General features: G+C 28.4%; 1 protein-coding gene across 4 annotated transcripts in view; it reads left to right on the forward strand.

Moving 5' to 3' along the window:
• Positions 1-26,913, forward strand: part of LOC129981768 (cell adhesion molecule Dscam2-like) — a 519,426-nt gene that overhangs the window by 382,530 nt on the left and 109,983 nt on the right. For all 4 annotated transcript variants that reach the window (XM_056092759.1, XM_056092760.1, XM_056092761.1 and 1 more), the window contains exons 10-12: positions 2,924-3,043; positions 12,286-12,459; positions 15,404-15,551. In XM_056092759.1, the coding sequence (XP_055948734.1) occupies positions 2,924-3,043; positions 12,286-12,459; positions 15,404-15,551 (442 nt within the window). The remainder of the gene's footprint in view (positions 1-2,923; positions 3,044-12,285; positions 12,460-15,403; positions 15,552-26,913) is intronic.

The raw sequence follows: 26,913 nt of genomic DNA on the forward strand, positions 1-26,913 counted from the left end.
GAATTTCTTTGAATTTTTGCTTCGTCAGATAATCTTTAGCAGCAAAGACCTTTTCCACTTAAGTATTTTTATTAAATGATGAAAAAAAGGATTTTTCTGTATCGAATCAAAATGGAATTCTTGTCTTTATATTGGATTGATATGAATTCAATGGGGAAAAGGAAATATAATTTATATTCTTGAACTGCGCTACATCTTTTGATAAACTATTTCATTTCAATTGATCGAACGAACTTCAAAGAATATTGCATTTCCGAAAATTCAGTTTTTAGTTTTCTTTATTTCTTTCCATTTGATCTTATTTCACACACAAAAAAAATGCCTTTTTCATTCAAAAACTGTTCATTTCAATTTTAGCAAAAAGACTTTTTGAAAAATATATTTGACATTAATCATCAAAAATGTAACAAATTATTTTTTGGAAAATGTTTCAAAACATTTTTAATGGGATTTAACATGGATTGGATTTAAATATATAACTTTTGATAAGTATCAGGGTTTTTTTTTTCAAAATAATTTTGAAAAATCTTAAAGATAAGGACAAATGTTTTTTGATTTTGATTAAATATAGCAATCTGTTTCAGCAAATGTGTATTTCTGTTTGGAGATTTTTTTTAATAATATCTGTGAAATGTGAATTTCTTGGAAGAGATATACCTAAATTGAATAAAATATATCTAAATAAATAGAATAGGAATACGAATGATTTCATATTCGTATTCATCTTAAGATTATTTATAAACAATTTCAAAATATCTCTCTGTAAGACAAAATTTTTCAGACATTAAAATGATATTTATAAAAAAAACTTATGATTTCATACTGATTACGGCATAATATGAGTCTTGAATACTAATGCTAATAATTAGTTTAATATATAAATAATAAACAAAAGGAGGGAAATAAACTGAACTCAGAGGTAATAATTTTAGTGACGCGTAATAAAGAGTGTCCAAAATTTTTCGCAAGATTTGGATTTGCCACTATTTGTGTAGTGAAGTGTTGACAACCCTATTAAAAAACCATTTGATAACTGACAGTTTAAGATTACTAAAAAACTGGAGAGTTGCACGATAGAACAACGTGTTAACGCAAGATTTGACAGTTTTTTTTTCCAATAAATTATTAGATTTTTATTGAATCGTAAAGTGCACATAATAGGGTTATGTATGTAATAACACATAGGTCAAATGGCCTCCACGGCTTTGCTGGCACATACGCAATTTTTGTCGACATTTTCCCAAGACCAGTTTTCATAAATGTGGCTGGATTTCATAGATGCAGCATTGAATTGCCTCCTTCAATGAACTAGTGCTTATGGACTTGTTGGCATAGACCTTTGACTTCAAATAACTCCATGAAATAAAATCCAATGGTGATAAATCACACGATTTAGGGGGCCAATTCCCAAATTTTGGAACTGTGGCCGCAAGACTTTCGTTAGTTTCGAAATATTGTTCAACAATGAAAACACGTTGTTTTAATGTATAACGTTCCATTTTTACTAATCGTAAACTATCAGCTATGAAATGGTTTTTAAAAGGGTTGTCAATACTTGACTGCACAAAGGGTTGTAAATTCAAATTTTGAATTAATTTTGGGACACCCTTTATATAAAAATCGTTCCAACCAACATCTGTTGTTAGTTTTGTCTTTAAATTAAGAATTCGCAATGTCAAATTAGGTAAAATTCTTAACCAAAATTCCCTACTTCCTAAATCTATTATCAAATCTCTAATTAAATGCCAGAATTATGCAATTTATACCGCGGATGTTAAATCACCACAACACTCCGCCTACTTTCTGTAAAGCTTTCGAGTTAATGGATTTTCAAATAAATACCACAGATTTATATAAATTTTCATCAAATCCAATGAAGTGAATTAGCATTTTTTTTTTTTCATTATATGATCAAGTTATACGTATTTTGTACAGGTACCCACAAAATGAATAGAACTCAGTATTCTTTTGTTTTATAATAGCTTTTCTAAGATAAGTTTAAAACGCAGATCAATAATATTATATGTATTGTTTCCTAAATTTTAAGACTACTTTTCTTTTACATTCCCATACACTTAACAAAGAAGACTAATTAATTCATTCATCGGTAAGTAGGTAAGCATTAATATCAATAAATTGGTACCCTCCTTTCATAATAAACAATTTTTTAAAAAAAGGAAATTTACTATCGAAAATTTCAAGTTATGTGAAATTATTACTATTTAAATCACGTGATATCAACACTCACGTGACTATCAGATTACCCATGCGTCAATATTTAGAAAACAATGTTTTTTTTCCCCATCTCAAAATCGTTTGAACTCCAAAACTTTATCTCGAGGCCAGAACTTTTTTAAAGCAAAAATAAAGCTTAAACTGGTTTGGAAAGATCATGAGACTATAGTATTGCACAGTCGTCAACTTTAAAAAAGGATTTTTTTTTTCCCATCTCAAAATCGTTCCAATTCCAAAACTTATTTTGCAGGTTAGAAAAATTGAAAATTAAAAAAAAATTATAACTTTTGGTGCTTTCCCTTGTGTTTATTCCCATTTTCTTCGGGTAATAACTTCTTACGGCCCTAGTATTTATTGACCAGACAGGAGAATCGGGTACATGGAGGACATTCATGCCAAGTTGTGACTTTTTGTTGGCAATAGGTAGCCGCATGTGACAATCTTCATCATTTTTTATTACTTTCTAAATCTTAATCATTTTTAATTACCCTAAAAGCGAAAAACTGAGACCTCAAAGACGATAAATAGCCAATTTTCTGTCCTTGCATTTTGTGACTTCAAAAACCTCTAACAAAACATCATGTGATAAAAGTATCATGTAAAAATAGATTAAAAAGATGTAAAAAAGAAAGAGATAAGTAATCTCATCTCTACTTAATTTTTCTATATAGATTTCCTTCTTTTCCAGTTCCACCTCAATGGAAAATACAGCCTTCTGACAAATCTGTTGTGGTAGGCCAGAATGTCATTATTGATTGCCAAGCTGACGGTTTTCCACAACCAAGAATTTGGTGGGAAAAATCAGAAGGTTGGTTCGAAATTCATCATATTTTTAAATTTTCAACCCTAATTTTCAAAGTTTTATCTCTAAATTAATATTGGTTCATTCAGTTTGAAGACAGGTTTTTAAATTCAAAACTCTAAAAATTCGAGGAATAAGGCGACAATGAGCATATTCTCTATTTTTTTCTTTAAATAGACATCCTTATTATTTTTTATTTGAAACAAAAACTCGATAAATTTTGTATAACTCCCTAATATCGGATTTCTTCCCAAGGAAGCGTATAAAAATTGCAAAGAAGGCAAATATATATCCAATATTAAGACGCATAAATTCAAAATAACCAAAGAAAAACATATATACATAATATTCATTCTAATAGTTGTTCACTAGCTGATTTCTAAGTCGCTATAGATAAGCATATAAGCTAAGAAAATGTTTTAAATGATGTAAATATTTATAATTTATATTATTTGAAATAATAAATATGTCATTAAAAGAAATATGAATTCTAAATTCATATGTAATTTTCTAGTCTTATTATTAAAATATTTTTTTAATTTTTAACGTTTTAAACACAAAGTCCCACATTTTTGCTACTAAATGATTTAGAAGTGAATATCATTGTTTTTCAGACCATTTTGGTAACCTCGTGGAAGATACATTAATCAATGCACGGCTCCTTTTCGAAATTGTCTTTAAACGGCCTAAAATGATGAAATTCAATTTACACTAGAACAATATGATGTAATGAATATAACATAGTTCTCATTCATCTACAATAATGCCAATACAAAGTTTTAACTATTAGTTCATCTTAGTAGAGCATTATTTTACATTCATCTTTGTATTCGTTTTATTTCGTTATCAGTATTGATTCTATTAAATATCACTAGAATAAGCTAAAATTTCTGAAAACTATTATTTTTATATTATCTGTAACATGTTTCTACAGTTTTCATTAATCTATTTACTGTATTCATATGTAAAATTTCAATTAGGTCAAATATCGAAAAAAAATCCAGCAATTAGAAATACATCAACAAAAATTCACTATTCAGTTATAAGACGAATTTCACTTTACATAAAATAAAAATGTATCCTTTCAAAAAAATTTCAGCAATTCCTAACTTTTGAAATAGTCTAAATAATTAAAAAATATCTATTGAATATTTAATGCTTTTGTTAAGTTCTGAATTTAAAATAATTTTTAAATAAAAAGTCATTGCCATATAATGATGTTGAATTTGGGGTATAGTTTCGGAGCAGAGGGTGGGGGACTGTTTACGTCCCAGGCACTAGTATTTGAGTCGCTCTGAAGAAAAGCGTTAAAATTGTACATAATTTTTTGGAGCCAAATTCGCGCACCCAACCACAGGTTCAAGGTTCGATCCTTGGGCTGGACAAGGTCGACTCGGCCTTTCATCCCTTCAATGGGTCGATAAACTGAGAACCAAGCGTGTTTAGGAACTAAACATTGGGAGTTAGGCTGACACCTAACCGGGACATTTGCCTTGGACCCAAGGGCCGTTGGTCAAGAAAGCATATATGGGCACTGTAAGCCTTGGTCCACATAGGCTGTCGTTTCACTGAGTATAGTTTAGTAGTTTTAGAGCTCAATATGCTGAAGGGCTTGGAGAGAGTACACATGTTCTGTTCTCTATTTTCATTTATTACTACTAAGAAATAAATCGTATAATGAACCGGTTGCTTCTCGTGCTGCACTGCTGCGCTGAAATCTTTGATTATTGTAACACGTAATAGTGAAACATAGGGCCGCGGTGACCTGGTTGTAAGTTCCTGGCTTCGTAATCGGAGGGTTTCAGGTTCGAGACCCGATTCCACCGAAGAATCGTTGTGTAAGTGGGTCTGGTTTATGCTATAGCCTTCAGCTCATACGTCCTCTCGCTGTGTGTTTCGGAAACTTAGAGATGGGATGATCAGCTCAGGTGTCGTCCTCGTCATCTGACCGCGGCTCAAAATTACGAGATATGTACCTTTGAAACGGGACTTTAATATAATTAAACCAAAAGAAAAACGTATTTATAAAAAAAACATGGAAATGATTTCGCACGCAAAGTTTGAATTTAGTAATTTATTCTTCGTTACTTAAAACTATTTTTTTATTATAATTTGGAATGATCTTATAATACTATATAATTCTTAATTATGGCACATGAAAAAACATTGTATACTTTTTTTATTTATTTCGCTGTAATGATGTGTGCCTAAATATAATCAACAATCATATAAACCTTTTAGTTAATACATTTTTAGTTACATTTTAGCAATGATCAATGCATAGAGATTTCAAAATTCGGGGAATAACAAATTATTTAAAATTCCGCTTCAAAAATGGCAGCCTCTAAAATTTACAATGACACCAAGATTCAGAACTCGGACGTTTTAAGCAATAACAATCAATCAAAGTTATTAATGAACTCTTTATTGGACAGTTTGTGTGAATTCTTGAGTCTATGTGGAATTTCTAAGAAAAATGATAGCAAATTCCATTTTCATTTCTCACTTGATCTAATCTTTTATCACTCGAAGAATCTGATTCTCTCAGTTAAATGAAATAACATTGAATTATTGAGAATAAAATCGGAAATCGTTTTCATTCTACATCTGTGAGATTAATTTAATTCTTCGGCTCGACGACGTTTATAGCTGTGATTCCCATTAAAACAATAATTCTAATTTAGAGAATCTAATATTTAGTACAAATTGTGAATCAAGATAAAACGGAATACAGATAAAATTAATTTTGAAAACCCTTTTTGTCATTAAATATAACTCTTTTTTAACAAGTCGAATATAACTCTTTTTTAACAAGTCGAATATAACTATTTTTTAACAAGTCGAATATAACTATTTTTCATTTTGTTACTTTTTTTAATACAATATATTAATCAAAGGATCTGTGTAAAATCCAAAATATGATTATTAAGAAAAGAATATAGCGCATTCTGATTAGTTATTCGTCTAATCTGTGTAAAATCCAAAATATGATTATTAAGAAAAGAATATAGCGCATTCTGATTAGTTATTCGTCTAATCTGTGTAAAATCCAAAATATGATTATTAAGAAAAGAATATAGCGCATTCTGATTAGTTATTCGTCTAATCTGTATAAAATCCAAAATATGATTATTAAGAAAAGAATATAGCGCATTCTGATTAGTTATTCGTCTAATCTGTGTAAAATCCAAAATATGATTATTAAGAAAAGAATATAGCGCATTCTGATTAGTTATTCGTCTAATCTGTGTAAAATCCAAAATATGATTATTAAGAAAAGAATATAGCGCATTCTGATTAGTTATTCGTCTAATCTGTGTAAAATCCAAAATATGATTATTAAGAAAAGAATATAGCGCATTCTGATTAGTTATTCGTCTAATCTGTGTAAAATCCAAAATATGATTATTAAGAAAAGAATATAGCGCATTCTGATTAGTTATTCGTCTAATCTGTGTAAAATCCAAAATATGATTATTAAGAAAAGAATATAGCGCATTCTGATTAGTTATTCGTCTAATCTGTGTAAAATCCAAAATATGATTATTAAGAAAAGAATATAGCGCATTCTGATTAGTTATTCGTCTAATCTGTGTAAAATCCAAAATATGATTATTAAGAAAAGAATATAGCGCATTCTGATTAGTTATTCGTCTAATCTGTGTAAAATCCAAAATATGATTATTAAGAAAAGAATATAGCGCATTCTGATTAGTTATTCGTCTAATCTGTGTAAAATCCAAAATATGATTATTAAGAAAAGAATATAGCGCATTCTGATTAGTTATTCGTCTAATCTGTGTAAAATCCAAAATATGATTATTAAAAAAAGAATATAGCGCATTCTGATTAGTTATTCGTCTAATCTGTGTAAAATCCAAAATATGATTATTAAGAAAAGAATATAGCGCATTCTGATTAGTTATTCGTCTAATCTGTGTAAAATCCAAAATATGATTATTAAGAAAAGAATATAGCGCATTCTGATTAGTTATTCGTCTAATCTGTGTAAAATCCAAAATCTGATTATTAAGAAAATAATATAACGCATTCTGATTAGTTATTCGTCTGAGTGATCTTATTTCTGTAATTTTATTTTCGAATAAAGATAAGCAATAAATTAGGAATAAATTTTCTTTCTTAATGCTTCTTTTCTATTTTCCTTTATTATTAAATTGGATAGTAATTGATTTTTAATTAAATGTAATTCATCCAATTATAAATGGCTAATTTTTTAAAAAAAATCGGCTCAACATATATTGTTTTGCTACTAATCCATTCATTCCATTTAAATGAAAGATCTCAGCGTCTAGATGCATCCAAAGAGCCTCCTCGTCATTGCCATTCCTGTAATTTCTGCTTGCAATACGCGTGCAGTTCCATGGCATAATATACACGGTATCCTAAAAGATCATTTATGAATTTTCAAAGTAAATCAAACAAACCATTTTTTAAAATAGAATATGAGGTCGCATTCTCAAAAGACAATCACTACAGATGCTCTTGTCTATGTAAAAAGAAAGAGTACACCAGAAAAAAATGCAGAAAATTCCATGTAAATTTACAATAGCAGAAAAACATAATTGCAAGAATAACGACATAAAAATGCGTATAGCTTCGGTCGATAAAGTCTTGTAACAATTTTTTAAGTACTTCAGACGTTTGCTGTTGATACTAAGTTCACTGGCACGCAGAATAAGACTGCGTAAAAGGGAAATAAGTTCCGGCTATTGTGAATTTATATTCCTCTAAGCATGAGCTTTAAACCTTAGTTTAATATATTCTACTTTCTTACATCATTCATTGACATTCAACTCTCTACAGAGTTCGCCATTTTCCTTTACTATCCCATGTTCTATTGAAAAAATAATACATTAATTTTTTTTTTACCTAAGAATTTAGGAACAATGTTCTGATAATCTCCGTATAAATAGTATTAAACATTATATTCATTAATTAGCTTCTTAATTTTTTAATTTAAAAAAATTCATAGGCAAAATTTTAATGGATTTTCAACCGTGGTGCACAAACTCACAGTTTATAATTATGACAGCCATCAATTCATTGGAATATAAACAAGAATATTGATAATTGGAAGCAAAAAAAAATATATCGTTCATTATCTAAAACTAAATAAGACATTTTGATAACAGTTATAGTTACTCTTACAACATTCTTAATAAATATGTACTTAATAAAGATCAGTAAAGATTCATCATTAAATGGCATCGGCTTAATTTTATTAAATAGGCAAACATCGTTTTTTTTTCCTTCTCATAAATGAGCAAGTGTTATTAAATTTTAATGTTGCAGCATTATACAGAAACTACATCCATACTGTAAACTATAAATTAATTTTTAAATCGAGGAAGCTAAGAATGTGTAATTAATGTGCATTCATAGTTAAGAGTTTATACACTATCTTAGAGGAATCGTATCACTTTTTGATGATAAATTAAAGATCCTATGTCAAAACATATGACAATGAAGAAAGTCAGATATAAAGGGTTAGACCTGTATCATTACAGATTTCTCTGCATGCACAAACAACTTGATTTGAAGCCATAAAATAACGTTAACAATGGCCACTTCGTGTAAATATTACTATTATTATTGGTATCAAATAACTCACAAATGTTTTTTGCTTTCCTTGTTCTTATTATGATATTGCTGCACGATATTTTTATTAAATTAGTGCAAATCATAATCACTGAATATATCACGTATTTTTATTCGTTTTCTAGCATTTCCAAATTGATATTAGGAATTTGTGTTTTTGATTAAGTTTTTGGTGTATATAGCTAGTCATATTTTTCTATATTAGGGCTCCTCGGCGATTTTATAATCGAAATTCTTCTATTAAACCATTATAGTTTTAGAATTAAGATTTTAAACTTACTTTTATGACTAGGAAATATATGATGTGATTTCTGGCCATTTTATTATTCATCATCAGTTCTTTCAAATATCTATATTTAAATTTGAGTAATTTCGTTGTATAAAGATAACGGATTCGCTTGATAAAATGCTGTAAAAGCGCTTCCATAAATATAAAACTAACATGAGAAAAAAACTTCACTAAACCCAAATGGTTTTGTCTCTTTTTCGATTCATTTCAATCAAACCATTGAGATTTCATGTCTGCTTATTTTGTATACAAAAAATGAAATTTTACATTACCAAACTCAAAGAATATTCTTATGATTTTTCCTCCGTTAGATTGTCCAATTTCCGAAAATGATACAAAATGCATCCTTATGGATAAACTGAATTTCTTTCTCTAGAAAGTTCACTTATCAGAAAAAATGAAAGTATATAAATATAAACATAAAAAAATCGGAATATCATTTGAAAAGAATAACTTCAGTTCTAATTTTTTTTTCTCCGATATATTCGAAGAGATGAAAAATTCTATTTCGATTCAGATCATTTTGAAAACGCAATCGGTCAGTTTTAGAACGTTTTCGTAAAAACATTTCTAGTCTATATATTTCAAACCGTAACAAAAAGAAAGAAAGAAAAGAAATGGAATGAAAAAGTGGAATCGATATTTTTTTTCTCTTCTTACTTTGAACAGTGTATAGCTTTCTCGTACTTCAACCCAAAAGACACGAAGAGATATTTACAATTTTTCAAGATATTTTGATCAATAAAATATTGAATCTGTTACTTTAAAATAAAATCAGAGACATAGGAACTATTTTTATGCAATCAATTTGAACATACTTTGAAGATTATTAAGATTCAATTGATTTTCAACAGGATTTTTTTTTTCAAAAATCCATTTTATTAATAGTTTTAAAAGTTTCTGGTATATCAAAATATGGTCCCATCTAGTAAATTCTTAATGCAATAATCCGCGTCTCTTAGTAATTTTTTATACATTGAGTATTTTTCGAATCTTATTAATTAGTTCACTTAATAAATAAAAAATCAAATAAAATTTAGTTTTGACTCAAATTGTTATGAAATGCTTTGTGAAATCGAATATATGAATTTCATTCATTTTCAACACTAAATTTTTAAAACTGAATCGAATTTATTTATCAGACTGCATAAAGGAATAGAAACACATTACTTGACAAATTTTTAAAACATAATTGGAAAAACATTGAAAGATAATAATTCATGAAAACATATTTAAATTATGTTTTCTTTAGAATTTTTTTTTCATTTGCTTTTATTCTTGTAGTTAAAATATTGTTCTACAAGCATATACATTATACAATAAATGACACTAACATTTAAATTGAACATTATCGAATTGTTTTAAACATTATATGGTAATTCAAATTATGTAGTAAGGATAATTTAAATGCAAATTATATTATATATTTGGAGAATTGCAGCATAACTCTTTCCCAGTGTAAAAGATATATCTATAAGAGCGAAATAAATTTATTTAAAATCTAAAAACAAATTATGTACATTAGCGGTGCATTAACAAGTAGATAAATCTCATTTAAAAAGAAGCAACTGGAGAGATCACATTTATTGATACTGATGTTAAAAGCATTTGAAATAACAGTCGCTTTTCAAATTTAGTTAAAATTCGCATGACAGGGATAAGTTATTCCATCTGAGTTGTTAATCTCTATATGTTACAATCAGGAAGCCATTCTATTTACTTCACTTTCCATGAAGCGTGATTGTATAGTGAAATAATACTGTCATATCACTGATTTCCTGAAGGGAAAAAGATTATTTCAAAAGGCTTTTATTTAGGCTTTCTCATTAATATATTAAAACTAGACTCTTTTAGGGACCAGCTTCTTCGATCTGAGTATAGAATTTCCTGGCTGTTAAACTATATTAATACAGAATGCATTTACTTAAAAGTTTACCTTGTTTTTCGAAAAGAATGAAAAAGATTAATTTAATGGAATAAATCTACTAAAAGTTCAATATGCACTACTGAGTTCATATTGAACATTTATATACTACTCAATCAAAATGCAAATCAAAATCCTATTTCAAAATTAATATCCAAAACAAAGCAATTTTTAACTTAATTTTAATGCTGTCAAGGGTACGCGATAGATTGAATGCTTTGAAGTAGCAATATAATTAGTTTTAACTTTATCAGAATAATAAAGATGCTACAGATAATGTATCAAATAAAATCTTTAAAATACATTAAAATAATAATTATACTAAAATGAAAGTTTTTTTAAATGCATTTTGAAATTGAATAGAAACTATTTTTTCAGAGTATTTTTGAACACCTAAGCTCATAAACACCAACATTTTAATTAATTTTGACATAATCATAGTATATTGCAATTTACTTCTACAATACATATAGTATATTGCAGCAATATATAATATTACCGTATAAATCAGAATAACTAGCAATCGCCGTGCTTCAGTCGGCATGTCGTTTAAAATTAGTTGGTGTGTGGATTGAATCTCAACCACTATGTTTTATCCAAAGACTGGAATTCATTTATTTAAATTAAATTGTTATATTTTATTCATCTAAGATCTGGAAGGTTCTATATATGTCTTAAATATTCCAATTGGATTGTTCTCGAACACTCCATAAGTGAACAAAAGCTGAGTTTCATCAGTGATGGGTAAGTTCTAAGTCTCGTGCAGTTGTGAGTTGATTCGTTCTAATCAATCTAATTGTTTATTTAAACTAACGACGTAATTCTTTACATCTTCCTGATAATATAGAGTATATTCGAATAGTGCATTGCATATGCGCCGAATTTAATCATAATCGAACACGAATTGTATATTTGTATTCAAAAAAAATTATGCTGTGCATTCACATAGTGTTTTTAACATTTCTGTTTAAAAAAATCCTTTTAAAGTATGTAATGTTATTCATGCAATAAATATTACGTAATAAATAATTGATGACAAGCAAAATTCTTCTTTATTTTAAAAAAAGCAATATGTATAAAGGAGATAAGAAATAATAAAATCTACAGCGAAACAATAAAAGGAGCCATGTACCAAATTTTCTAAGTAATTGTTTTCGATATAAAATAAGCTCTACAAACGATGACAAATTTTTTAGCATAATTCTCACCACAAACTTATGGAAACAAAGATCATACTGACATCTTTTTTTATTTTTTATTTCACATATAGACTAATGTACATGATACAACAGCGCTTAAGCAGATTGATTTTCCGAAACTTTTCCCACTCACTGGCAATTTAACAATTCATTGACTTGATCACCTTATACAGAGTTTATGTCTCATTAGTAAACTCAATTTCTAACTCTATTCCAGAGAGCGGACCGAGGGACTACAAAACAATCATTAGTAATTCTCACATCCACGCATTGGAAAACGGATCTCTAATGGTCCGGGAAGCTGAACAGAATGATGCTGGATACTATCTCTGTCAGGCTACAAATGGCATCGGATCAGGGCTGAGCAAAGTTGTGGAGTTGACGGTGCATGGTGAGTTCTGGGGCTTTGATAGCAAACGGCAACAATCAAAGTGCTTTTCCCATACAATTATACTGCAGTATAAGAATTTGCCAATGGGATGAATATTTAAATTGCTTGGATAGTTCTTAAGTTTCCACTTCAGATTTCAATCGCTTATTAAAAAAGAATGAGTTCTTTAAATATTAAATTGAAATGGATTTCTATGTTATATAACTTTTTTCTTTCAAAAGATTTGTTATGTTATATTTCAAGAAGATAGGCTCGTATCAAATACTGCATTTCTTTTTTCTGCAAAAAGCATTTTATATTGTATTCTCAGGAATTTTGATGTCTTTTATTTTTAACTTGAGGAGACAATTTTTTTTTATTATTATTGTGTTAAAAAAAGGTATCGCACAAATAAAAAAAAAAGATAATCTAAGTGTCTTATCAATTTATATATTTTTTTTTAATCTAGGGATTTTATCAATTTATATTTTTTTTTTAATCTAGGGATTTTATCAGTTTATATTTTTTTTAATCTAGGGATTTTATCAATTTATATTTTTTTTAATCTAGGGATCTTATCAATTTATATTTTTTTAATCTAGGGATCTTATCAATTTATATTTTTTTTAATCTAGAAATTTTATCAATATATGTTTTTTAAATCTATGAATATCTTCAATTTATATATTTTTTTAAAACTAGGAATCTTAGCAATTTATATTTTTTTTAAATCTACAGATCTTATCAATTTATATTTTTTAAGTCTAAAGATCTTGTCAATTTATATTTTGTTTAAATCTACAGATCTTATCAATTTATATTTTTTAAATCTAAGTATGAACTTTAGCTTTCACGAAATGTTAACATTAAAATAAGGAAGCTTATTTTTAAATAAGAATTAAATTCAAACATGCAAAGTCATCCATGGCATAAAACGGCCTTATACTTGTACATCACATCCTCTTGTTCTATGAATCATATTGTTGATAGTCCGTTTTAGGGTCCGGATTCCAGATACAAGAATTGAAAAGACGTAATCTCAACTCTGAATCTTCCATGCTTTTAATATCGGTGTCAACATTGGTAGAATGGAAATCTTTAACCCTTGTAATGGAGTACATAATTTTATAATGTGCTCCTCATAAATAATCTCAAATATTCTTCGCCAGCTGTGTTTTCATTGTTTCACTCGATAAATCTATTTTATTACTGTCGGCTGCGAATTTATGAGCCACATTCCGAGCACATTTATAGTTAAATATAGTTTATCTTCATCAAATTTCTTATGTGCTGGATTAAACAGAATCCTTTTCAGAAAATATGTTTTAATAAGTAAATAAAATATGAGTTAATAAAAAAAATTATAAATGTTCTTGAATATAACAACCTTTATTTGCATATGCAGGACCAAAAGTATCTGAAGTACATAAAAAAAATGAATGAATCCGACAACTCAAACATTTATCACTCCTGCGAATAATACAAAGCTTGATACGTGGTTCCATTTGACCTTTTTGTTAAATCTTTTCTAGGAAATGGATGACTAATTTAATTAACAGCCAATATAAGAATTTTATAAACATTTGTATATTCACTCTTGCCTCTGCCATTTAAAAAGTTTTCTGAAGATCTTCGCAATGCTGATGAGCGATCGTGAGAACAGGAAAATAAATGATTTCATCAAGACATAAATGTAATACAAAACTAATACCAAGATTGATACTCTTATGATGAAAAATTGCTACTTAAATTTACAACGAGAGTTAAATAAAATTTATTCCTAATTGTCAAAAAAAAAAAAAAGGATGCAGATTTTAAGTCGAACATTTTTTTTTCATTTGACAGCTGTCTTCATATTTCTAATTTTCAATTAAACTATTGTAGAGTTACAAAATTCTTATTGTATTTTGTTTTATTCTCAATTAAATTGTTTTACATAACTTATTAAGAAAAAGAATTTTATTTGCTGCCAGTAGCCTAAGCTTAATTTAATATTTTAATTTAAATAATACCTTATGTTGCAAAAATCTCACATCTTATAAACAAGAGCTGATGAACAAAATCTAATATCATGCTTTTTTTTTCAGCACATGAAATATGTATAAAGCAAATTGAAAAGAATCATTGGTGCCAAAATGTAAATTGTCCTTTGAATTCATTAAAGTATTGTACCGACAAGAATTCAATTAATTTATTAGAAGATTATTGATCTTATTGGCCTGCTGTTAGTCCCGACCTTAGGGATCTAGCCCCAAATCCCACAAGTCCTGTAGGGCTTGAAACATTGTAAATCTATCTGAATCAAATATTTTCCCATGAGTTCATGTGAAAGTTAGGAGAGAATTGTCTTCATCATATGAGCCTAGTTTCGATATTAAGAGGTCCATTCCAAACCTGTTGTCGTGTAATTTCAATTCAGCGCATTAGTCTAATTTGATAGTAAATACTTGAATTCTCAGTCTTCTGCAAGAAATAAAATAGAATATTCCAAAATAAATAATGGTGAATTTTATTTGACATATAAGTTTGAATATAAAGGAATAGCATTTTCTATTTAATTTTTGAACAATAAAGAAGCAGATGATTATATTTAAATCGAAATAATCATGCTCATGTAAATCATAATTAAAATATTTACGTTGTGATAATAAATCAACTAAATGTTACACAACAAATAATACTTTTTATCCATATTTAATTCATAACAAGGAACATAGAAAATAATAAATATTGTACATAGCTAATTAATTTTTATGTAATAAATGAAAAATATATTCTTTTTTCTATTAATTTATTTTTTATCCCATGGAATAAAAATAAAATGATTGAATTAATGTTACCTTTATGATTAATTTTAAAAAAGTTTTTTTTTTTTTTTAAAAAATGTAATTAATATTTTCAAAATAATTAATTGCTTCCATTTTCAACAGACGACATGTAGTAATTAGTTTCTTTCAAATTTTAGTGGCTGCCTATTTCAAAGGAAAATTTATTGCCCAGACTCTGAAGAAAGGAGAAAGTGCCAATCTTTATTGCGAGGCCTTTGGCGAAATTCCCATCACGATTCTCTGGAGTAAAGACAGACAGCCGTTTGACCCCGCCACCGATCCACGGTAAGGCATTTGCTATATATCTTTTATTCAATATAATATATATTTCAGAAGCCGGAAGAAGATATTTCTTAAAAAGTAAGATTTAATTTTTTTTCTAAAGAACAGGTAAAAAATCTTTTTTTATAAAATAGAGATTAGAAATAAAATAACTAAGTTCAATTTTTCTGTAAAAAATAAAAAATAAATGATAACAGCAATTAAATTTCATCGAAAATCTTTTCTTTTAAAAAAGAGTGAATATATTTAATAATAATAAAGATGAATGTGTGTGCATGTCAGTGTGTATATGTGTGAATGTGTGTTAATGTGTACAACAAACCAGACAATTTGAACTAGTTACAAATTTGCCATAAACATTTGAAGCTGTGAATCAGTGTCTCGGAGAGTTTCTTAAAATATTAATTAGTTTAATTTTTGATAAATATTAATTCTAAGTTATAACTTTATTCTTAATAATTTTGGAAATAAATGCTCCAATATTATTGCACAAAAATAATTTAGAAACCAGTTTTAAAGCTTTTTTAATTATAAAAGAAAAAGTCTCTTTTTAATAATATAAATTTCATTATGATTCAATTTTTCTCTGAATTTTGATAATTTTTTAAATATTCTTGATTAATTTTCGATAATGCATTTCATTATTGCAATGGAATTCAACCCGTTTTGATTGTTATGTTATAGCCTGAATTGCATGATTTGCTTCAGTTATTAAAGATACAAGAGACAGACTATGTATTTTGTTAGAAAAACTTAAATGCAGAAGCAGAAAATGAAGTTCCAGTACCACATATAATAGTATCCCTGGGCAGTTATGTTTTTAGAAGCATTACGTTTTATTCGATATAACTTCTATTGAATACCAAACTTGTTTATGTCTTAGATGTCTTGATGTCTTAGCACAAAGTGAAAAACAAATGTAAAAAAAAGAAAAGGAGACAATTTAATAAGATTACAATTTATTTACAAGATTTATTTGCAAGAAAAAGTATCAACATTGAAATTCTTATTTTGCTATTTTTTTCAGATAATACTTTGCTTAAGGCAACGCATTTTGTAAACGTTGTCATTGCTTCTTATGCTATTTAAGTGAATTTTATTTCGCACCAATATAACTAGAAATATTCCTATAGACAATAAGCCCTATATAGCTACACTGCTTAATATCTATCGAGCTAATGCTTAAAAATACTTTGAAGAAATCACGAATGCGTCCATATGAAGCCAATTCCGCAAATGAAAAGAATCAAACTTTGCAAAAGGATGATTATTTCCTCTATATAAATAATTCATCTATAATTCTTTGATTTGAAAGTATTTAAAAGTGCTTTATTGTGCTCTGAACTGTGGTAGGCGAAATTGGAGGCAGTGATCCTCTTACAGTTTGAAACCCATAATCATAAGCGAAGGTGTCTCCAATGGCCAACATAAGGATATCCAAATTTTAATCTATGAATTATATAGATAGCATTGTAAGATCCGGCACTTTAAATCCATGGCTACTACAAACTATATTCCCGAAATAGAAAAAAATTGGAAACTTTGAATCTTTAATACTTGATACATATCCTCCAACTAAATAATCGCATGACTGTCATAATTTACTGCTGAATAAGTCTTCGAATTTCGGAAAAGAGAAGGTTATCGCTATCTTCGATTACTTCGATCTAACCATATTTTCAAGTATTATTTTGTTCAAATATAGATCCTGGACCTCCAAAAGTTTTATAAATTAAAGTTACCGATGCCATTAAATGAAAACACTTCAAATTATGTTTTTGAATCAAATTCAATAAGTTTTATTGGAATGGAGCTCTAAATTCATCAACTGATTATTGATGAATTTTTACTCAGAGCAAAACAAAGGACATTAAAATAAAGTCAACATTGGATGAACTGTTAACCATGGAACTCATAAAAAATAAAACCTTCACATCAATTACCAAGGGACAGTTTATAAATCAAATAATAGAGGGATCAAATCAGGACGGCATATTTTTTGGACCTGTAAAACTAGCAAAATTCAACTATTAACCATCATGCTCACTTTTCAATCAGTTAGTTTACCAACTTCTGTTTCTTTATGACATACGTCGATGATAATTTGACAATAGAAAGTGAGTATGAAGTTAAGTTCAGAACAGTAGTACAGAATTTAAGTTTCGTCAATCTGAACTGATGGAAGCATGAACGTTTCCCATTCTTTTTGGAATTGGTAAACTCCTTAGAGCGTATGTTTATAGCATTTTCTTAAAGGTTGAACAGTGTCGTTTAATTTTTCAGAAACTGCAATCGTTTTTAAAGGTTTATGTTAGCACTGAAAACATAAATTCTTCTAATTAGCTTAAAAGAAGCTAATATGCTACTAACTAATATTCAACAATATTCAGAGCTTGTATTAGTATTTTTATGAAGCTTCCTTTTGGTATTTGGATTTTAAGGAATAAAAATATTAAAATAATTTTTGACCTAAAGTAAAATTTTGAAATATAGAAATACTCGCAGTAAATTACAAATAATTTCAGAATAAATACGTTAAAATCTTTACCATGTGTAAACATATTATACCGATAGAAATAAAAAAAGGAAAAGCGGAAAAATCAGACAAGCTATAAGTTTTAGAGTATCATAGTATATCAAATCATGAATGAATTTTGGATATTTAAATTAAAATTTAATGTATCTACAGTTTTCCAAATTGTATTCCTAAAATGTTTCAGATTTCATCTGTGATCAACAGACTCCATAAGAAAAATTGTATTGAATTCAAATATTTAAATTATTTATATATCTGTTTATAGGATATCTCATTTAAAAATATTAATTCTGTAGTCTTAAAAAACATAATAATGATTTGATTCAATAAAAATCGGAAAAAAAATCAGAATTTATTTTAGAATATAAATATTAGAGATAATTAGCAGGCACCTATTTCAACGAGAATTTTTATTTTCCTTACGTTTCCAAAAATTATTCCGGCACTTGTTGAATTTCCTATTATTTTTCTCAAAGTTCTAGAAATAAAGTTCACTGTGAGAATAAAATAAAAGAATTAAATGATACTATAAACGAAGAAAAGGAACCGTTTTGAATTAGTTATTGCATCACGTTTGAAGAATCCAGGAAACGTCAGCACTCAACTTTCCCTCAGCTCAGCAATTTTTAAGTGGTTAGTGAGCACTCAACGCACGAACTCCTCCTTTCAAAGTCGATAAAATGAATAAATGAATGAATTGTCTGGTCTTCAGCCAGTTGAATCATTCATTCGACAAATGCCGCTTTAATCTCAATGCAATTATTTTAAATTCTATTTGTCTGTTGCAATAGTAATGATTTTGCTTAAAATGGGATACCTGTTTACGATTATTTCACTGCCTTTGAAAAATCTACAATATTGAAGAACAGAAAGTGGTTAGAATAAGTATTCTGATATTTTTGTGTAGAATTTTTTGGTAGATCCCTATAGGAGGACTAATTACGCAATGGTTCTCATGACAAGACTGCGGGAAACTTTCTTCAGTTCTTCACCAATCATGGTCCTTAAAACCCAAAACCACGCTTTGTTCAAAATTTTATATACATAAAAAATCTGGTGTCACGGTGTTTGTGTTCATACTCCTCCGAAACGACTCAACCAATTTTTATGAAATTTTTTGTGTGCATATGGTAGGTGTGAGAATAGGTCGTAAAGTATATTTCATAACACTAGGTAATTAGGATGTCCCTATACAGAATTTTTTTTCTATCTTTTTGACAAAATTTTTTTAGCCCATTTCATTTTGCGAATAGGATAACTAGGGTTATTTTGTTTGAATTTTAACTGGCTCTGAAAATGTTGTTAGAAATTTAAAAATCTCGGATGAGCTTGTAAATGGCCCATCTGGCTCAAAGAGGAAGAACATAGTGGTGGTGGGGGCGATTTTCATTTCGCTATAACTTTCTTTCTAAATTCTGACTTTTAATTGGTGATTTAGACTGTTTCTAAGGTAAAAAATTTATGTTGCCAAATAGTAATTTAGATATAAATGAATATCTTTCCTTCCAACTTGCAGAGAGGAATTTTATATTACCAAAAAATCCTTTAAAAATTTCCAAAATGATTTTTAAAAGATTTATAAGGGATTTTCATAAAATCTTGAATAAATGAACCATAAAAATTCTTATTCGGAACGTTACAGCTTTGCTTGTGTAATATAAAATGTATAAAGGTATCCATTCATTAAAAACGAAAAGCAAGATGTTAGTTTTCATACTCCAAAATAAACTGCAAAGAACAGTTATTAGACGTAATTGCCAGATATGGGAAATAGCTTTTATTGTTTGATTGAGAAATATGCAAATAATTGTACAACGTGACAGGCAAATAAGTCAAAGTGGAATAGAGACAAAAGATATTATACAGTATTACACACATAAATTTATTACTTTCCCGTATATTTAGTATAGATAGACTATAGTAATCGTCAATTAAATTCGATCTCGAGATTTTGACGAATCTCAACGTGTTAGATCTTCCTGAATTCATAAAAACACATTTGTCTGTATGAAAAAGATAATTCAAAAATTTCCTTTGATCTAGACATACGAAATTTGATATATGGTCCTTATACCAAATTTGTAGATGTCTATCACATTTTGAACAAAATCCATTCAGAGGAAATCTGTCCGGTTGAATGAAATGATAGATTCAGTAAAAATGCTAAATTCAGATCAAAAGTTAAGATTTCGTAATTATTGTACACCAATGACGTTCTGTGGAATAACATCGTTATTAGAGTATATGGGAAAAAGTTTTGTGAAAACCACTGCCTCTGGTTTCTTTTGACATAGCTTATGATCATAATAATAAAAGAACACTTTTCACTTATTTTATACATGAAAATATTGCGGGTATTAGAAGAAGGTAGTTCTAACGGAGATTTTGTTTATAAATTTGGCATCGCCAGTAGCGTTAATGTGCAGTTTTGAAGAAAAAAAATTTGGTCTTGGACCAATTATTTAATGCTATAGTTCTGGTATATTAGCCAACATTTCTACAAAGGAAGATCATTGTATACAATTTAATCAAACTAGCAAAAGATGTAATTTGCACGATATATAAAAATTGGAACAGGATAAATGAAAATAATCAGGCTCCAGATTAACTAGTTAGATGGTGACCATAAGATTAAACTATATTGAATTTATTTTTCCATAAATTAATTAAATAATATAAATGATTTAAATTTCCAGTTTTTGGTTATTCTTATTATCCAGGGGAAAATCATTAAAGATTTTTAGCAATAATGATGAATTTTTTTACTGGCATAATTTTTGTGAACTGCTTGACCTTGCACTTTCTTACGAGTTAAAAAAATAGTTCTATTATATAATAATAAAAGCATCAGCCTAAAAGAGAAAGAATATATTACGTTCATATTAGATAATCGCTATTATTGGAGAAATCACTAACTATTTAACAAGTTAACTTTTTAACTGCTTATATGGAGAAATTGTTAATTTCCCCATATTCGAGAAATTATTAAAAAAATAAAATTTTTGTAATCAAGAAATCTGAAACAAAAAAATTTGCATCTATTTTTACAAATATATCTTGAGTATTTAAAATAAACGTTTTGGCATAAACATAATAATGGTTAACTCTGCCCTGCCCCCTTAAAAAAAAGAAAATATCATAAAAATGTTTCATGAAGGAAATCTTTAAGAAAATGGTTATTTTTAATCATGAGGAACTTAATCTCCAAAATTAATTATAAATCAAGGTTACGGCCTAATTATCAAAGATACCCGATACCCTTAAGCAACTTAATTATGTCAGACTTTCAATCTTAGTCTTTTGAATAAAAACTTCAATAGGCTGAATTTTTAAGATTTTCAAAATAACTTTCATATTTTTCAAATGTCTAAAAGCAGCTTATAAAGAAATCTAACGAGAATGAGGCTTATAATTTTAAATTTTTATTATTTATTCCACACGAAGAATAAAGATTTGAGAATAGATAATAAAGACTTTCGAATTCGCTCAATGTATTTTGTACGATCAAATATATCTCCAAGTTACCTTAAAAGCTCCTTTGAAGTTTTCTTGGAGGATTTTATTTAGTCTATTATAATCTCTAGCGTGTATAACCTTTCCATATTTATTAACTCCCCAAGCCATTCCCTTTAATCCAATAAAAATAATATTTCTTAAAAGAAGATTATCGGAAACGCACTGCAGAAATAAACACTAAAAGAGTATTATATGATAAGAAAGATTAAGAGAAATAAAATTTGGAGAATAATGAGATCATATAAAGATAAAATTAAATAAATGAAATTTCGACGAAAGTAATAATATAAATTTTATTTTCTAACTTGTATCTTATGCGTAACATGTGTTTGTGCTTTTTCTAACCCTTTTATATATGGTTTTATGAGTTTTCTTTTTAAAGGATAATGGAAAGTTATGATCCATTCTTTGAAATGAAGTTTGGATTTTGCGAGTCTTCTTCGCAGATGGAATAGGGGGAAAAAACAAAAATCAGATTCCTCAAGAGACGCGTTTATTCCAATTTCTGAATGGGATTTTGTTTTCTACATTTATAAGAAGCTGAAAAAAAAAGACTATAAAGGAGAGGATTTACTTAATGGAATCTTAGATTAAGAGAAAAAACGTGTACCAAAGATTTATTTATAAACACGCAGAAAAAAAAATGAACTTTGGAACTGAAAACATAAAATAAGACATTTTAAAGGGTAGGAAAAAAAATGGGCATAATTAATACAGGTTACGCTTCTCACTAAAATTAAGTTTTTTGCCAAATGAATTAATATTCACTTTTGAAATCATTTTTTTCTCTCTCATCTCTCTGCTGATAATAAAGAATATATGCGTATTATCCCCTACAGAATAGACCGTTTGGCCAAACATACTAAAGTTGACTCAGATTTCCTTTGGAGGGTTAAAATGGGCCATGGTGCGCAGTTTCGTTTTTGAAATTTTAATTTGAGACCAATGTAAGGATCATCATCATTAAGAATGTTCTTTCGCCAGAATTTCATTATTTTCAACTAATTTTTCATTAAAGTAATCTTGACAATTTTTATGACAACTTTAAAAGCCTTTTGCGAACATATGTCGTTGCTATCCGAAATGGCGGGTTTTTCGGCAAATGTTTGAAAGGCTTGTACAATTTGGTTACGCTTGATGAAAAAACGGATATTAATCTTCTTTAATCAAATTGAGAAGTAAGAGAATAGCGTTGGATTTGTAACACAACATTCAACTCATATTTCTAAACAGTTAAATATTTTTAATGTTTAATGTTTATCAACAGGACCATAACAACCAACAAATGTACTATATAGCAAAACCATATTACCTTTTTATTATAGTAAAAATTTAATAGATTAAGTATGGAATAATGGTAATGATTAATATAGTAAATATGGAATGATATTTAATATTGAAAATATCTTTTTAAATGTATTCCTCATCTGATTAAGCTATAACTTGTTTTTCTTGACTTATTTTATTAAATTTTGGCTTGCTTAAATTTATTTAAACTTTTCATAGACCATATAATTTTTGTACATATATTTAATGTTTTTCAACAGCAACCTTTAAAAGCTTTTCTCTGAAATTAATATTTTTTTTTATTTAAACGCAAAAAACCTACATTAAAATGTCTGACACTAATGTACTGCATATTTTGAAAGTTAGAAACTTCTTTGGATAGCCAATTAATAACTTAAATCAAGAAAATTGCTGTTTTGTATTTCTTCCATGGAAAGAGCAATTCATCTAAATTATTAGTAGCATAGAGTTTTGCATAAATGTATTTTTGATTACATGTAAGCTACTAGAACTGAAAAGCAGCGATGAGTATATGTCGTGAAAGATTTCCAATATACGCTTGCTCTACTATGAACTATTTAAACTTACGATATGAAATTATAATGGCTCATAACTATAATAAATCTTAATCACAAAAATGCAAGTTTCACAAAATATACAGTCAAAACAAGTAAAAACCTTTTGGGCTATGCGCGTGCTTAGATATCTTCCTTAGTATCAATCCATTATTGCTTATTTAATCCTTCTGCTTTCTATACATTAAACGAAAGTCGTCGTTTCAATAATGCAGTACATCTTCACCACTATTTCGTTAAATCCTTATTTGGAATAATGATGTCTATAATTGTTCAGTTCATTATGGGCAAGACAATTGCTTTTACAAATGATATTACTGCTCTTCTACACATACGGAAAATTCATATTTTTTTTTTATATATATATTTTACATAGACACTGATTTAGTCGAATCGAAACCTTTATGCAATACCTATATATATACAGGGTGGTCAAAAAAAAAAACTTCCCCTATATATGAAACCCTAGCGGCCTATCCGCTCAACCAATCGAACCAAAATTTCAGACATGGTTGTTTGAGGGTATTCGCTGGAGATTGTGATGATTACAAACAACGCAAAGCTCACGGTTACGGTAACAGTGTGAGAATTTCGAAATTTTCGAATGGCAACACCCACTTTTCCTTCTGCAAATTGAGCAGCGTATTGAAAAACCACAAATGGCATTGGAACGATTAGCTTGTGACGAAAATTGCTGCCGTAAAGCATTTGCAAAGAAGAGCATTATAAAGGACTAATGACAACACAGAGAGAAAAGAGAAAAAAAGCTTTTATTGGAATGGAAAGTTATAATTACAGGTTTTAACGTGTTCACTTTCGCAGGCGACAACGCATTGCATTCGGGAGATTGTTGACAACAATGCCGAACGTAACATGAAAGGAGGAATCTGCATAACTTCACGTGTTATGGCATCTTGCAATTCTGACACATCTCGGGGACCAGGCGTGTACACCTTAGATTTCAGATAACCCCAGAACCAGAAATCAATAGGAATTAGTCGGGGAATCGCGGTGGCCACGAAACTGCAAAGTTACTAGAGATGACTCTATCACCAAAGTGTTGTTGCAGCACTGGTCGAACACATTGGGCGACGTGTGGAGGAGCCCCATTTTGCATCCATACAATGGCCCTAATGACATTTCGTTGCTGCAATTCAGGAATAACGGAATTCTGCAACTGTGTCAGAATTGCAAAATGTCATAACACGTGAAGTTATACAGATTCCTCCTTTCAGGTTACGTTCGGCATTGTTGTCCACAATCTAACGAATGCAATGCGTTGTCGCCTGCGAAAGTGAACACGTTGAAAACCTGTAATTATAACTTTCCATTCCAATAAAAGCTTTTTTTCTCTTTCCTCTCTGTGTTGTCATGAGTCCTTTATAATGCTCTTCTTTGCAAATGCTTTACGGCAGCAATTTTCGTCACAAGCTAATCGTTCTAACGCCATTTGTGGTTTTTCAATACGCTGATCAATTTGCAGAAGGGAAAAGTGGATATTGCCATTCGAAAATTTCGAAATTCTCTCACTGTAACCGTAACCGTGAGCTCTGCGTTGTTTATAATCATCACAATCTCCAGCACATACCTTCAAACAACCATGTCTGAAATTTTGGTTGTCCCAAAATAGCCCTAGTGTTGCTTCAAAACGGGACGTTAATATAACCAAACCAAACCAAACCAAACCTGAAATTTTGGTTCGATTGGTTGAGCGGATAGGCCGCTAGGGTTTCATATATAGGGGAAGTTTTTTTTTGACCACCCTGTATATATATAATATTCTTAACATCTTCTGGTAATTTAAGTTTAAAATCTGTTTCTATCTCTTTTTCAGTTATCATTTACTTCATTTCAGAATCGGTAAATAGATGAAACACTGCTTATCCGTTTCTCATTAATATATCAATCATTTATATCCCTGATTCGATCGCCACAATTATAATGATGAAATGTTTCGTTTATAAGAGATGCGATTTCGAGTTATCCATCATTTATTCCGTTTTCCCAATTCTCAAATTTCCTATTTCAATCATTATTTATCTGTTCCTATTAAAGAGCACAATTAATATTATGAGTTTGAAATTACTCACAATTGGTGAATTTATAGAAGATTAATATTTTGATGATAATTTTAAAGATTATAAAGAATGTTAACAAATTATACTATTTCCCTTTAAAGAAGCAATGGACACCACCAAATAGAATAAACATATTTTGTCATGAAGGTAATTGTCACTAATCTTTTGAACATATATCAAAATAACAATGAAGAAACATACCCTAATATTAATTCAACTCAAAATGCAATACTTAATGTATACAGACAATCAGCGAGTCATAGGACTAATACAGATTTTTTTTTATTTAAACACTTATCTGCATGTGCATAAAGAATATTAAATAAGAAATTTATAATCTCAACTTTATAGTAAATGTTTAATTTCAAAATTTAATTGATTTCAGTATAATATAATACAAAATTGTTAACTTAAAAATTAAAAATGTTTCTCTTAAATCAGCTTAGGTAAATCTGTTTTTAATTTGGAGAATTGATACTTTTTTAATGGTGCTTTATTATTTGTATATACAGTTCAGTATATAGAAAGAAATTTTCAAAGAAATTATTTTTGCTGTGTTTGGAGATAAATTATTTCTCAAAAAATAGCATGCTTGTTTTCTGAAATTTTAATTGCAACCTATTAATTATTGGATTTAAAACGAAATCGAAAGGCATATGAAATAGTCAATAAAAATAAAGATGAATTATTTTCGACAAATAGCAAAGGAATAACTACGTTCAAATAATGTTTTAAAAAAATAGAGGGATAATTTATGTTGCTCAAATTAATTTTATTTGGATTACAAAATTCTGAATAGTTAGATTTTAGTTTTATTTTGACAATAAAAAGGTATAACAGCAGAAGAATGATTATGTTTACATTAATGATGCTTAAAAAGCAAAATAATTTGTGTTACTCAAACTAATTTCATGTGAACTCAAACTTCTCAATATTTGAATTTATTTTGTTATATTTTGACAATTAAAAGGTATAACTTATGCTATTCCACTTTCAATCTATCAAATAATATATATCCGCTTATTTGAACTTCAGAATGAATATCAAGAAAACGCTGTTATGAAAACGAAGATGAAAACTTTTAATGCCGAACCATTGTTAAATCCCAATCAATGCCCTGATAGAACATAAATTGCTTTCAAAGACTATACATGTTTTCATCAGTTTGTTCTGTAAAAGAAACGATTGAAAATTCTGAGGTGGAAAATTGAATTAACATCTAATCACTTCTTTCGGAATTTTATTCATGTAGATTAACCTGATAAAAGCTCATTTAGCTATTTACGCTTCAAAGCGTTGTAGTAATTCCATTCATAGAAAAAAATATTTTTAATGTACACTGTTCTTATTGCTAATGTCAATTCATTATAGAA

Source organism: Argiope bruennichi, chromosome 8 (genome assembly GCF_947563725.1).
Source record: "Argiope bruennichi chromosome 8, qqArgBrue1.1, whole genome shotgun sequence".
Lineage (NCBI taxonomy): Eukaryota > Metazoa > Arthropoda > Arachnida > Araneae > Araneidae > Argiope > Argiope bruennichi.